Raw genomic sequence first — 15,322 nt, 5'->3', positions numbered from 1 at the left:
TTGGCAATTCTCTGAGGTTAGAGGCAATTGGGACGCCAGCCCCACTGTATTACCCCACGGAGTCAAATGACTATTTTTGGTTTTAGCAGTAATCTTTAATAGGTTGATAAGACTGGGTATTATACCACCTCTCTCATCTTCTCCACCTCTCCCATCGTACTTTCAGTGTCTCTTTTGCCAACACCTCCTCCTCCTCTATCGATCTCCCTGTGAGGGTACCCCAGAGCTGTCCTGGGACCCCTTCTTTTTTCTCTTTACACACTCTCTCTAGGTGACCTAATCACATCTTTTGGGTTTAAATATCACCTCTATGCTGACGACACACACATTTACCTTTCAACCCCTGACCTTACACCTGCTATACAGACCAAAGTTTCGGAATGTCTCTCTGGAATATCATCCTGGATGGCCCTTTGTCGACTTAAACTTAACATGGAAAAAATAGAGCTCCTTATACTTCCTTCCAAACTTGGCCCTACTATCCTTCCACATTGCTGTTGGAAAGACGTTCATTCACCCAGTAGCCCCAGCACGCTGCCTAGGGGTCACACTCGACTCCTCTCTCACATTCTCCTCTCACATTCAAAACGTTTCTAAAACTTGTCACTTTTTCCTCCGCAATATAACAAAGATACGCCCTTTCCTCTGTTACTCGACTGCTAAAACGCTGACTCAGGCCCTCATTCTCTCCCGTCTCGATTACTGTAACCTCCTGCTGTCCGGCCTTCCTGCCTCTCACCTGTCTCCCCTACAATCTATCCTAAACGCTGCTGCCAGAATCACCCTACTCTTTCCTAAATCTGTCTCTGCGTCTCCTCTCCTGAAATCCCTCTCCTGGCTTCCTATCAAATCCTGCATCGCTCACTCAATTCTCCTCCTCACTTTAAAAGCTTTACACGCTTCTGCCCCTCCTTACATCTCAGCTCTAATTTCTTGTTATGCACCAACCCGACTCTTGCGTTCTTCTCAAGGATGTCTTCTATCTACCCCCTTTGTATCTAAAAAATAGAGCTCCTTATACTTCCTCCCAAACCTGGCCCTACTACCTCCTTCCACATTACTGTTGGAAATACGATCATTCACCCAGTAGCCCAAGCATGCTGCCTAGGGGTCACACTTCATTCCTCTCTCACATTCTCCTCTCACATTCAAAACGTTTCTAAAACTTGTCACTTTTTCCTCCGCAATATAACAAAGATACACCCTTTCCTCTGTTACTCGACTGCTAAAACGCTGACTCAGGCCCTCATTCTCTCCCGTCTCGATTACTGTAACCTCCTGCTGTCCGACCTTCCTGCCTCTCACCTGTCTCCCCTACAATCTATCCTAAACGCTGCTGCCAGAATCACCCTACTCTTTCCTAAATCTGTCTCTGCGTCTCCTCTCCTGAAATCCCTCTCCTGGCTTCCTATCAAATCCTGCATCGCTCACTCAATTCTCCTCCTCACTTTAAAAGCTTTACACGCTTCTGCCCCTCCTTACATCTCATTTGTTTCTTATTATGCACCAACCCGACTCTTGCGTTCTTCTCAAGGATGTCTTCTATCTACCCCCTTTGTATCTAAAGCCCTCTCCCGCCTTAAACCTTTCTAACTGACTGCCCCGCCCCTCTGGAATGCCCTTCCCCTCAATACCTGACTAGCACCCTCTCTATCCACCTTTAAGACCCACCTTAAGACACATTTGCTTAAAGAAGCATTTTAATAGCACTGTGGATAATCCTGGACACATGATACATAAAGCTAGGGCCCCTGCAAACGCACTTACTAAAATTCCCTCCTACTGTCTCTATATGTTCCCCTACCTACCAATTAGATTGTAAGCTCCTCAGAGCAGGGATTCATCTTCCTTAATGTTACTTTTATGTCTGAAGCACTTATTCCCATGACCTGTTATTTATATGGTTACCACGTGTATTACTACTGTGAAGCGCTATGTACATTATGGCGCTACATAAATAAAGACATACAATACAATATACCCACTCACAAACCAGCCCAGTGTAGGTTCTTACCTGCGATACTTTTATTATATGTGTGTATTTTTTTATAGACACAGATCACTCTACCAATTAATACATATTTTTAATTTTGTCATTATTAAAATGATGTTATACTAAATTCAATTTTCATTACACTAAAAGTATAGAGTGCATTGCCAGATGGGTTCTGTCTTCTTTCCTTCACTCATATTAATATGAAAAAATTCTGCGGGGAAAGATCATGTGACCAGGCAGTCACTAGATACAGCGAAACAGAGAAGCGCAGAATATGTAACAACAATTTAAAGCTTCTCAGTGCAGCATTATAAAAACAGTATCTAGTGTGCTGTGTACAGTGAATGGATGTGTAAATAAATGCGCAATAGAGTGCTTAACAATAAACCAGAAATAAAGTACATAGCATAATACAGTTTAATGCACCAAAAAGCACTCATTACGATTTTATCTTTGGGAGAATGTGAGTGTGCCTTTCCCCAATTTAAATCCATCTGTTTTGTGCATTAAACTGTATTATGCTATGTACTCTCTTTGTGTCATTTAAGAGAGAGATTCACGTGATCAGACCATCCTCCTGCAGATGTTTATGTGAGTGATTTGTTCACCTAATCACTAGCACATCCCCTTTACTGGTTTATTTCTGGTTTATTGTTAAGCACTCTATTGCGCATTTATTTACACATCCAGTCACTAGATACAGTTGGTGCACTGCTAGAGAGAGGGCAGGGCTCAAAAAGCTATTGTAACATTATAATACATTCAAAATGTCATTTCAGAATTGTGTTGTTTTTTAAAAATGCTACAAGTATTTTCTCATAGTACAGAACTGATTTATTAAAAAAAAAAACACACGCTCACATGTAGGATATTGCTTGGTCTGCAGCTTTAAGATTGAAGTGACACTTCATGACATACGTTCTCACTAACCTGGGGTTTTAATGTCTCCAGAGAGCTGTAAACAACTAACTTATTCTGAGCCACAATGTTTAAATCAAACCCATCCCTTCCAGATCATCATCGTTGCAGTGAAATGTCATACTGAGTCTTCTTGATGTAAAGTTGGATCAGTGCTGCTAATTTTATTTATTTTTTTCATTATTTTTTTTTAGAAATAATAAAATAAAATAAAAACTCAGTGTATATTTTAAAAAGAATAACCGCGTGTTACAATTGTGCTCGCCATAAACAGGGGCCGGACCGCGGGGCTGAGGTGGGGTTATATAATCACCGACCTTAGTCCGCGCAGACTGATCCGGAGTGCGCAGTTCGTAGACGTACGTAGCAGGGTCAGGATTGGAGAAGGCAGCATCGTCGTTATTCAACCAGGAGTTCGGCAACAGGTAGTCAGGAGTTCCCCGCTTCAGCTTAGGAGCGTGAGCGGCCTCTGCACGAGGAGCGGGCACGGCCCATAATGCCGGTCTTAGCAGGGGGAGACAGCAGGCTGGCCGAAGTACACCGCGGGGCAGCGTCAGGGAAAAGCAACGCTTCAGCACAGAACTCAAAAGCAGGCCTCTGCATGGAGAATAGCAGCAGGCCACAGGAAACGAAGGGTAACTTCTGCTAGGGGAGAATGCAGCAGGTACCAGGAAACAGTGCTGACTAAACAATGTTTCAGCACAGGAGTCAGGAACAGGCCTCTGCGTGGAACTAGCAGCAGGCCTCAGGAAAGCAGGAAACACAGGCCTCTACGTGGAGAGTAGTAGCAGGCCTCAGGATACTCAGGAAACACAGGCGCCTGCATGAAGACTAGCAGCAGGCCTCAGGATACTCAGGAAACACAGGCCCCTGCGTGAATACTAGCAGCAGGCCTCAGGAACTAGAGATGAGAACTAGAGAGGTTAGTACACAAGGAGACCAGCCAGGCGGCTTGTGGCAGAGACAGTAACGTCCAGAGAAGGGTTATGCTCGGCCCTGATTCAGAGCCAAAGCCCAACATATAAAGGGCAGAGATCCAATCACAGGGGGAGGGTGTGTGAGCATTCCTCCAATGATGGAGCACAGGGCAGAAGCTGCAATGAGAAGCAGCACGTGTGCCATTGATTGCCAGAGGAAGCCTTTGCAACTGCAGAGGTCTGCAAGGCTATAATCAAAGCCAGGAGCGGATTCCTTCCACCGCGTGGGAAGGGAGCCCTAACTGGTCATATTTTTATTACGGAGATATTCTATTCTTCTAAAGCAATACTTACAGTATACCCCATACAAGAGTGCACTTTTTACATGGGCCAGCATAAAAACCATGATCTTTAGTGCCGACCCCTTCTGTCCTCAGGTGTTAAAGCTCCTGCCAGAGATGTTTTCAGAGCAGATTATCCGTGTTTACTGCAAGAGAATGGATGATAACAGCGTAGCAGCTGCCAAGAGATATTTTGCACAGTGGTGTAGGAACAGAGACTTCCCCCTACCTCAGGTATGTGTTATCCGTACATAACCGACACTCGATTCTCGTCTCACATTGAAGGCCACAGAAAATTTGTTCTTAGGGAGTTTAATATATTCTATATCTTCTCAGAAATGTATATCATGCTTTTAAAGCTGAAATACCCATTTTTATGTGCTTACAGAAAATATAAAGCACCTATAGGTGTCTGCATGTGTTCTTGAGACACCCACATCAACTTTATTTCTTATAGGCCTCAGAATTGGGAAGTGGCAGTAAATAAAGTGCATTATTTGCCCTGGCCCATCCTTATCAGAGAGCCAAAACAAATAAGGAGAGGGGAAAAGAGATAAATCCTACTTCCTCTGCAGGTCTCAGCTCACCAGGTTTACAAATTAAGTTTCCAAAATAATGAAAAAATTACTTTCACTTATATTTTTAATAATAATAAACAAAATCATTATACTGCAGATGTGACCCCTTAAACATGTCACTGCAATTAGTGCATGTTGCTCCTAGGAGGGACTGACCCCTTAACCATGTCACTGCCATTAGTACACTCTGCCCTAGGAGGGACTGATACCTTAACCACATGGTACATGTCTCTGCCATTAGTACACTAGGAGGGACAGTCTCTATAAGCTGTAGACAAGGATTCTGAATAGTGACAGGCAAATGAGTACCTAAGAGGCTTCTTTCTCTAAGTCTGGTTTTATAGTAAGCACTGTCGCGCGTGCGTTTCGTGCCTATAGTCCAAATGGTGACGCGTGTGGCTAGGGGGCGTGGCCATGATGTCAGAAGGGAAGTCCTCACTGTGATTGACTCACAGTGTCACGTGGCACGCCAACAGCGCGACAATACAAATTTCATGTCTTTCCTCAGATCTGCCGCACCAACGCTCACGGCCGTGCACGCGTCTCAACTATATCAACATCAGGCTCATACATACACTTATTATTGACACACGCGCTCACTACAGTATATTACAGGCCTAAGGTTCCCATCCACTTTAACACAAAGATTCCTTAGAACTTTTTTTCGGCTACAAATGGTAAACAGAACCTGTTGTGTTGTAGGACAGTGAAGTGGTCGCCCCGGACCTGATGCTATTGAAATCCTACAGAATGGGCAGCGAAGATGAAGATAAGGATTCTCCCGAGGCTGGCAGCGCTTCTGCAGAAACCCAGGACCAAGTGGTTTGAAAATGGATCTCTTCATTAAAATCTAATTTCTTAAATGTATAATTACAAAAAAGATTAGCGATTTGCTTATTACTTACTTAGGCCTGTATAACACCTCATCCTATCCCTCATTTATCTTTTACCAAACACCCCACGAACCTACCAGGGAGGCCCATTGTAGAGGGTCATTCTTACAACTAATGGTTCAATATTTAGATTATTTTTCATCAGCCTATTGTACAGGGATGAAATACTTCAAAAGATACGACTGACTTTCTCATTAGACTGCAGGAAATTGGGACGCTTAATTATTTTAATATCCTCTGCACCATAGATAAGACATTGGTATTCTTTCTTGTTGAACTATTTAAAAAAATTGAATTTTTTTTTCTTTTTAGGTTTGATAGTGATTTCTTTTTTCAGATACAGTGAACAGCAATGGGGGGGTCACAATGATGCAAATTGTCACATATTGAAGTGGTATAGGTTTGTGGATGCTATTTTCCTGATTAGGAGTGGTTCTCCATTAAAATTGGATGAAATGTTGAACGTAGCTACGTAATAGACCATCCAGCCATTACATTTACTATGGAATATAATAATGAGATCCATTTCCTGGGCCACAGCCCTCTGGCACTATTTGTGGCATTACATATAGTCAAGATTAGGTGGGTGTGGGCGTTTGAGTTTGCTGGGCTTGTGTGTTACTTTAATTTCTGACTGGAATCAGTTGTATGGAGGTTGTGGCACCTCCCCCAGAGCTCACGTCACCTCCCCCTTTTTAATAATGGATTTTCTCATCTTGCTGCAGGTAATGAATCTATTATGGTTCTTCCCCCTCATACAGAGGTATAGGGAACAGATGCAGTGTAGTGTAGGACTTGCACTTATTATGGTTTACCTTGACGTTTGGTGTGCAGGCTTGTGATGCTTTGGCCAAAATAGCTAACTAAAAAAACATATTTTATTATTATTAGTAGTAGTATTAGCATTATTATTAGTACTGAAGCATTATTTCTTGTAATTATTACCATGTACGTTATGTCATTTGGATGTAGCACTGGGCACCCCCTGTCGTTTGCTATATTCACTTGCCACAGCCCTCTGGCACTATTTGTGACATTACATATAGTCAAGATTAGGTGGGTGTGGGCGTTTGAGTTTGCTGGGCTTGTGTGTTTATATATATATATGTAGCCAGGTCTAAGATTGGTGTACATATCTCTTTCTCATGCTGGCAGTAAACCTGGTAAGTGTGCAGGATTGCCAGCATGCTATCAATGAGGTTTGCCCTCACACCCTGGTGAGGTGTCATATGTCCCCAAAGGAAGTGACAACATGCAGTGTGTTCCCACTTAGGATACAGGGCATGTTTGTTCTCCGGGGGGGGGGGTGATATAAGACACAGCACTGCCTAAAGTTAGAAGTTCAGTTTCCTGTTGTTGTGCTGTTCAGTTCAGTGAGAGGCACGTGAAGGTCTGCAACAATGTTGCAGTGTCTCCTGCTAGCTGTGAGTCAGTGAGCATACGCAGCAGAGTTAGAGGAGCTGAGAGAGACAAAGCAGCTCAAGAGAGGAGCTTACAGCAGCCAGAGAAGCTGGGGAATCTCTTTAAGAGTAGAGGTGGAAAGCAGATCTATTAGAGAAGGGACCTTCCTAATGGAATGCTGCAAGGAGATGAGTGGCTGAGCTGTTATCTGTGAGGGGCAGCTTGCCCATACCAACCATCAATAAAGATGCCCTGTTTGAATATACCTCCACTGTGTGAGTGTGGAGTTACTCAGCAGTGGATGACACCACCAAGAAGGAGTTCCTCACCAGGACCATCTCCCTGCGGAAGCACAGATCCTGATGAGGTGGAGGCGCTGCACTGGATATAGGTAGGACTCGCACCCACTACCTCACTACCTGTCCTGATGACATCCCCTAATACCATCAAGCGGGAGACTCAGGAGTCCTGTTACTTGCAGGTGCACCACCATACACGATCACGTAATGGGGATTGGTTAGATTACCCGGGCCAATGTGAGATTGGGGGGGGGGGGGGAAACCCGTTACAATTGGAGGCGCTGCTGAGATGCCTGTTAACAGGACAGGCTTTTGCTAGGCACACAATAGGAAACAGGGAGAGTGTCTGCTGCCACTCTGTGCTGGAAAGGGAAAATCTAGGGGTAGTCAGGAGAACGAAAAACCTCGCAAAGCACGCCCTAGACTGACCTAAGGGGTTAGTGAGTCTGGAGCCGGGGGCTATAGCTGTCCTAGTCACCTTGAGGTAGCGCTAAGGGTAGGATGCCTGAAGGGATAGCCTGTTAACGTGGTCAGGAATTCTGGAGAGGATCTGCACTAGGCTAGCCAACAGTAGGTAGACGCCCAAGTACTGCATGGAAGAGTACTCTAGTCCATTCCAGATCACTTACCAAAGGGAGCACAGACTGGGAGGAAGGAGATACAGCAGACACAGCAAGAGTGAGCCTAGCCTGAGGTAGTGCAAACACGAGTCAGATCTACTTTAGGTACACATGGTGGTGCACAAGGCATGGTTGTTGTATCGGTATGGCAGCTGCCCCGCAGAGAGGAGCTCCATGTACAATCAGAACAAACACAGCAACCAAAATGGCGGTGGCGGAGTCAGTAGTAATGCTCACTCAGTCCGTTGCGTGTGAAGAGGACATAGGACAAGTGATGAAGCGGTACTACAGTCTTCGTCAGAAAGACGGAGAGGAGCTATCTGATTTCCTCCTGCGCATTATAACAGTCTTATGGGAGATGCGGAAAAGGGATCGTATTACGGCCACTGAGATGAATGTGTACTGTTGTGATCAATTTCTGAGAGGAGCAATACCTGACCATCCTATTGTAGTCAGGATGAGGTGCTCCTGGATACGGGGTGACCCCCTTTCCTGGAAGAAGCTAGTGGATGAGATAGAGAAACATGAAGTTACAACTGCTGCTAACATGGATTGCAGAGCGATCCAAAATGGCGGTTCCCGCTTCCCTGGGAGACCGCGTGGGCCAGTTGCAGAAAATGCTGCAAATGCTAAAATTGCAGAAAGTTGGCCAGGATTGGCGCCACAAGGAAAACCACACCCTGCGGGGAGGTATGGCGCGAAAGCTGTAGCCGCGCCCTCAGAGACTGTGACGGACTCAGAGCCAATTAGGGGCCATAACGTGAATCTGTGTGATCCTCCCCAAATCTTCACCAGGGGGAGGGGTCCCCATCTCGGTCAGGCGGGAGCGGACACAGCCAAGTTGACGGCTGAAGCTCCGCCCTTGGTCAAGCAAGAACCAGTTGATCCTGGAGAAGGGGGATCGCTTCTAATGATTGCAAAGGAGCCTCAAGAGAAAGGGGCCCACAACCGCGGTGAGAGCCTGGAATCTCACTGTCGATCCCCTGCAGGAGTGCCACTCCCTGAGTGGGAGTTCGGCTCCTCGGCCGAGGAGCAAGCGACCCCAACGACGGTGGTGATGCGCCTACCGGCAGACCACTACAGCGGTGCGGTGAAAGAACCGGCACTTACCTGTGTCGCAGCAGAGCGGAGTCTCGTGTTGCCGGTACAGAAACAACCTGAGAGGTGGAGTCCCACGGCCGTGGTGACTGGCGGAACAGACGGTGGAGAGGAACCCATCCCGAGACGACGGAGCGGTGAGATACATCCTTACCCTCCACAGGCGCCGGTGGTGGCAACGGCGGAGAAAGGCCTAGCCCGGGCCCGAACGGAGCGGAGAGCAGAACCATCACTTCCGGCGGTGGACGTCGTTCTGGAGGAAGAGGTTCCGGTTGGGAACCCAACGCAAGATGGCGGCGAGTTCCACGAGATGGCCGCGTCCTCGCGGCCAAGCAGCTGTACCAGGTCGCTGGGGTCCGGGAAGAGCCGGCAGGCCCTGCGGAAGCCTGGGAACAATGACACGGATGAACCGGAGTGCCAGTCCGATGGTACTGGGCAAGGTAGCGAGAAGTTGCGGGTCGTAGCCCCGCGTATGTCGGCAGTGTTTCCTTATGCCCAACCCCCGGCCATAGTTAAAACCCATGCCCCTGTCACTTTTTCCTATGGGTCCCAGTCTAGCCAAGGGTTTTCTGGGGAGTCCCGAGCCACTTCTGAAGAATGGACTGGGGAAAACTTGGACTGGGGCGAGTGCTTTACATACGATGAGGGATCGGGGAGGGAAATGGCTATGCAAAGAATGTTATACTGCACTGATGATGACAATCGTACTGTTATGGTGGGGTGTGATTCTAAGAGCATTGGGTCAAATTTTTGGTCCCCAGGAACATTGGGAGTTTCATCTGGGGATTTGGGTAATGTTGCTCATATTGTGCCTATTGCCCAGGGAACCCCCTATGTGCCCCCACTGTCAGAAAGAGTTATTAGGGATCAACAAAAGTGGTTACTTTATTTTCACCATCCATGGGAGGGAGAAAGTAAGTTCGAAATGGGGTCCCCTGATGAAGATAGGGGATATGGCACTGATGAAGAGGAAGGATTAGGAGAAGAAAATTGGGATCCTGGCGGGTTAGATGAGAAGTGGTGTAGTCAAGAGGGGATAGTCTACATCTCCAGGAGATGCATTAGGGAGGTTTATGGGCATGATCCTTTCAGTCCATTAGTATCCATGCCAGGATTATGGGCTGATTGTGGGTGTCCAGTGTGTCACCCAGAGTGTTACTGCATTGATGCTCTAAGCCCAGTGGACCATGCTGTGCGCAAGCCACCTTGAGAAGGTATGGGGGTACCAGTCATGGGTTCTACAGAAGGGAATAATTCTGGGTGTTACACATCTACGTTAGGATGTATCTGTTATAATGTTTTGAGAAAAGATATGTACTGTAATAATGTGTTGTTATGTTTTGCAGTGCTACCTGAAGGAAGGTTCCACAAATTTAGGTTCCCAAGCGAGGACGTTGGGATTCCACCAGGGGGAGAATGTAGCCGGGTCTAAGATTGGTGTACATATCTCTTTCTCATGCTGGCAGTAAACCTGGTAAGTGTGCAGGATTGCCAGCATGCTATCAATGAGGTTTGCCCTCACACCCTGGTGAGGTGTCATATGTCCCCAAAGGAAGTGACAACATGCAGTGTGTTCCCACTTAGGATACAGGGCATGTTTGTTCTCCGGGGGGGGGTGATATAAGACACAGCACTGCCTAAAGTTAGAAGTTCAGTTTCCTGTTGTTGTGCTGTTCAGTTCAGTGAGAGGCACGTGAAGGTCTGCAACAATGTTGCAGTGTCTCCTGCTAGCTGTGAGTCAGTGAGCATACGCAGCAGAGTTAGAGGAGCTGAGAGAGACAAAGCAGCTCAAGAGAGGAGCTTACAGCAGCCAGAGAAGCTGGGGAATCTCTTTAAGAGTAGAGGTGGAAAGCAGATCTATTAGAGAAGGGACCTTCCTAATGGAATGCTGCAAGGAGATGAGTGGCTGAGCTGTTATCTGTGAGGGGCAGCTTGCCCATACCAACCATCAATAAAGATGCCCTGTTTGAATATACCTCCACTGTGTGAGTGTGGAGTTACTCAGAAGTGGATGGCACCACCAAGAAGGAGTTCCTCACCAGGACCATCTCCCTGCGGAAGCACAGATCCTGATGAGGTGGAGGCGCTGCACTGGATATAGGTAGGACTCGCACCCACTACCTCAGCTACCTGTCCTGATGACATCCCCTAATACCATCAAGCGGGAGACTCAGGAGTCCTGTTACTTGCAGGTGCACCACCATACACGATCACGTAATGGGGATTGGTTAGATTACCCGGGCCAATGTGAGATTGGGGGGGGGGTGAAAACCCGTTACATATATATATGATAAAAAATCACTGGCACTCCAATAGAAATTCAATAATGAATAGGTGAATGTCCCATATAAATAATAAAAGTATACATTACCACATAGCAGCAAAAAGGAGACAGCACTCAGGTGAATGAAAATGAATGTATTAAATACAGCACATAACTCCAATGTTTCGATCCCACAGGGGGATCTTCCTCAGGGTGGTGCAACAGACACAGGACAGTGAGTGACTTATATACCCCAACACCCAAGTGACATAAACATCTCCACATCATCAAAAAGCATCATCATCGGGCGTCAAAACAGCTGTGCATAATACAATCTAATTAGATCATGCTCTAACTCCATGTCTGTACTCCTATTGGGGAATCCAAGTCACATGATCAAACCCAAGCGGTCAGTGTGATTGCATGTATTCAAACTGATGCTGCATCAGCAGGCCCAGTTGTCAAGGCAACCACATGTGTGCTCAACTCTTTAAAGGCAGCAGACACCAGTGGTTGTCATGGGTACTGCACGTGTACAAATACACCACTGCAAATGTGTATGTACTGTAGCAGTGATGAATTTAGTCCTAAACAGCACCTAAGAATAATAGATACTGGCATGCGTATATCTGTAGAATCCTATGGCAGATGGAACCCGCTGTAATCCCAGTCGGGTAACCCATAATACACCTGTCGGCGTCACATGCGGATATACATAGGTTGCTAGTTAACCCCTAGTGTACCAGGACTGCTGAAGGCACAAAGTGCGGTCAAATAAAGGAACATGTAGTCTGTAGGACTGTATAAATATACAGGATACGGACCTGCAAAAATTTAGAATTATTACTGTTCAACATCATCTGTATGTATACATGGATCTGCGTAGTTCAAATTATTAGTTTAAAATGCATTTATTATACAGTATAATTTATTACAGCTCGCATATTCTTGTCGTTAAGCTTCTTCCATTGATTTTATTTTCCCCTCCCGGTTCTCTTCCCTTTACCCTCACTGTGTATTGGGTGTTCTTTATTCCACATTTTTGCAGGTCCGTATACTGTATATTTATACAGTCCTACAGATTGCACGTATCTATTATTCTTAGGTGCTGTTTAGGATCAAATTCACCACTGCTACAGTACATACACATTTGCAGTCTGTTGCACCACCCTGAGGAAGATCCCCCTGTGGGATTGAAACGTTGGAGTTATGTGCTGTATTTAATACATTCATTTTCATTCACCTTAGTGCTGTCTCCTTTTTGCTGCTATGCGGTAATGTATGTATGTATGTGTGTATATATATATATATATATATATATATATATATATATATATATATATATATATATAGTAGAGGCAACTCTTATTCGAACAAAAACCAGGGCAATTCCCCCAAAAAACCAGGAAACACCCAGGTACATTCTGAATACATGCCTGAAACTTTCCTTAAACTAGCCCCAGCATTTCTGCATTGATTAATGGCCTATCAGATTAACAACGGGGGTCCCTGGCAGTCCCATTCAAACTGAATTGGACTGCCAGGGATCCCTGCTGTGTTAATCCTATGGGTCGTTAGTCAATGCAGAAATGCCTTAAACGTGCCTCAAACTAGCCCAGAACATACCCAGCACATACCCAGCACATACCCAGAACATACCCAGCACATACCCAGCACATACCCAGCACATACCCAGCACATACCCTGAATGTAACCCGGCTAGTTTACGGCAAATGTTAGAATAAACGTTGCCTCTACTGTACACACACACTAAACCTATGGATAAAAATAATATCTTGTTTGTTGTCTTCAAGTTTTCATCCGTATGGTTCAACAGACGACAGAGAAGCCCAATGCTACATCCAACATGACAGAAATACACAGTAAAATACTTATATATTCTCTTGAAATAGGGTCATTTAGTTTAACCCTTTGGCCAAAGCGTTGTAAGCTTGCGAGCCACAACAAGGCAGACACCTGTTCGCAAGGCCTAACACTACCAGATAAAATACTAATATACCTCTATTAGGATTAAAATTCTCATTTACCTCTATATATATATACACCTCTATATATATATTTTGTGGGGGCTCAGGGGTTCCCAATAAGAGCTTGCTGGGGTTCTGTGTTTTGTTAACCCTAAAGGGGTTACCATAGAGTCAGCTTTTAAGTGTAAAACGAATTGTGTTGGATGATGTTTTATATGAAAGTAAAACTCAGATGGCACACACATTTCTAGATAGAGGATATGTAAGGAAAGAAATTGTAAAAACAAAACAATAGGTAAGCAAAAGGTAAGCAAAATTAGAAGACAATGCCTGTTAAAAATCTTTAGAAATAGGGCAAACTAAAAACACCTTCCATTTGTTTCTTGTTGTAATACAAGGTCTAAATTGATAAGAAAAACAATACGGTAATATTGGCCATTAATACAAAATGATCCAACTTACTGCATCGCAAATGTTTCAATGAGTTGCCTTTATTTTCATAGAAACGGAGTGGCAACATGGGTAGCTGGCTTATACATGCAGATATCCGAGAGACACAGTAAAAAGTACTTTTCTGGGAAACCACAATACAGTATGAAGCATTTCCATATCCTTATTGTATGAATTGTAACAACCTAATTAGGGGAGATATGATCACACATCCCTCTAAAGCAGGGGTGTACAAACTTTTCCATCTGCACCCCCGTGCTTGCTCTCCCCCCCTGCCTGCGCCCCTCCCCCTCCCTTACCAGTTCTCTGGCGTCGCCAGAAACCACCGGAGATCAGGTAAGGAAGGGATTTACAGAGACTTCGCGCGTGCTCCCCTAGCATTTCATTTAAATGCTTTGGGGAAGAGTGTGGGGTCTGTCTCTAAGCACCAAGCCCCCCCCCCCCCAAAAAAAAAATGTTTGCGACCCCCAGTTTGCGCACCCCTGCTCTGGAGTAATAGAAATCCCTTGCAAAGATTTTACAACTCGTGCTAGTCAAACTGTAATTTACACTACCTACTGAAGTGCCCGTGTGGTTTTGTCTATGTTGGCCATACCTCTAGACCAATGGTTTTCAGCCTTATTTTTGATTGGGGAACCCTAGCATTGGATTGTGAAATTCTGAGGCAAACCAACCTTCGCCCTCTCTCTTGCCTCTTTACTCCCATCACACAGCCCCCCCTCTCTCTTGCTCCTTTTCTCTTACCTCCTTACTCCCCCCCCTTTATCGATCTCTCCCCCCACTATCCCCCCTCACTCTCCCCCACTTTCCGCGCACACTCCCCCATCTCGCACTCTCCCCTTCCACACTCTCCCCCGTTCCCCTCTATCTCCCCCACACACTGTATCCCCCCTGCTCACGAGCACGTTCTCTCCTCTCACTCTTTACCCCGTTCTTACACACACTCTTTACCCCTCTTACACACACACACACACACACACAGTCCCCCTCTGTTACACACACACACCTCTCACTCTCTTTGGGCAGCTGCGTGGGATGCCACTGCACCACCAGGCCTGTGAGAGTTGGGACAACTGGGAGAGTTGGCCCAGCTCTCATCCCCTTGTAGCTGCAGAACCCCTGAGGGGTGCTCGTGGAACCCCGGTTGAAAATGACTGCTCTAGACAAATCGAAATTAGCCTTGCATAAAGCAAGTGTAAGATACGATGACCAAATAATAAAGAAAAATGAGAAACTCCTCTAGGAATTATTTTTACTGAAATAAACATTTTCTCTCCCGAATTAAGTGGCAAATACTTGAGGTGGTGAAATTACCTGCAACAAGAGGACGAAATATGATAAAGCTCTTGCTTATGAGGGAGGTGTACAGGATTTAAACATTAGAATCAATGTATCCAAAAGGGCATCATTGTGGAGATGGAGTATACTGTTTCCTCTAGTTGTATATTTTTCTGCTTTTGCTCCATGTTTCTATTGGTGTAGTGTAGGTCTCTATTTTAGAGCTAAAGTTGCCTGACATAATGCTAATTTAAGAACACTGATGTGTCTGCAAAGAGAAAA

At 45.5% G+C, this 15,322-nt stretch overlaps 1 protein-coding gene across 4 annotated transcripts in view; it reads left to right on the top strand.

The window, feature by feature from the left end:
- LOC142466888 (deoxynucleoside triphosphate triphosphohydrolase SAMHD1-like) overlaps window positions 1-6,756 on the top strand; it is a 349,482-nt gene extending 342,726 nt beyond the window's left edge. For all 4 annotated transcript variants that reach the window (XM_075572472.1, XM_075572471.1, XM_075572473.1 and 1 more), the window contains 2 exons: window positions 4,269-4,406; window positions 5,453-6,756. In XM_075572472.1, coding sequence (XP_075428587.1) covers window positions 4,269-4,406; window positions 5,453-5,578 — 264 coding nt within the window. In that variant the 3' untranslated portion in view covers window positions 5,579-6,756. The remainder of the gene's footprint in view (window positions 1-4,268; window positions 4,407-5,452) is intronic.
- The last annotated feature ends 8,566 nt before the right edge of the window (window positions 6,757-15,322 follow it).

The sequence above is a fragment of the Ascaphus truei genome, chromosome 15 (genome assembly GCF_040206685.1).
Source record: "Ascaphus truei isolate aAscTru1 chromosome 15, aAscTru1.hap1, whole genome shotgun sequence".
Classification (NCBI taxonomy): domain Eukaryota; kingdom Metazoa; phylum Chordata; class Amphibia; order Anura; family Ascaphidae; genus Ascaphus; species Ascaphus truei.
Note: the sequence above shows the minus strand (reverse complement) of the source record. Positions and strands in the feature narration are given on the sequence as shown.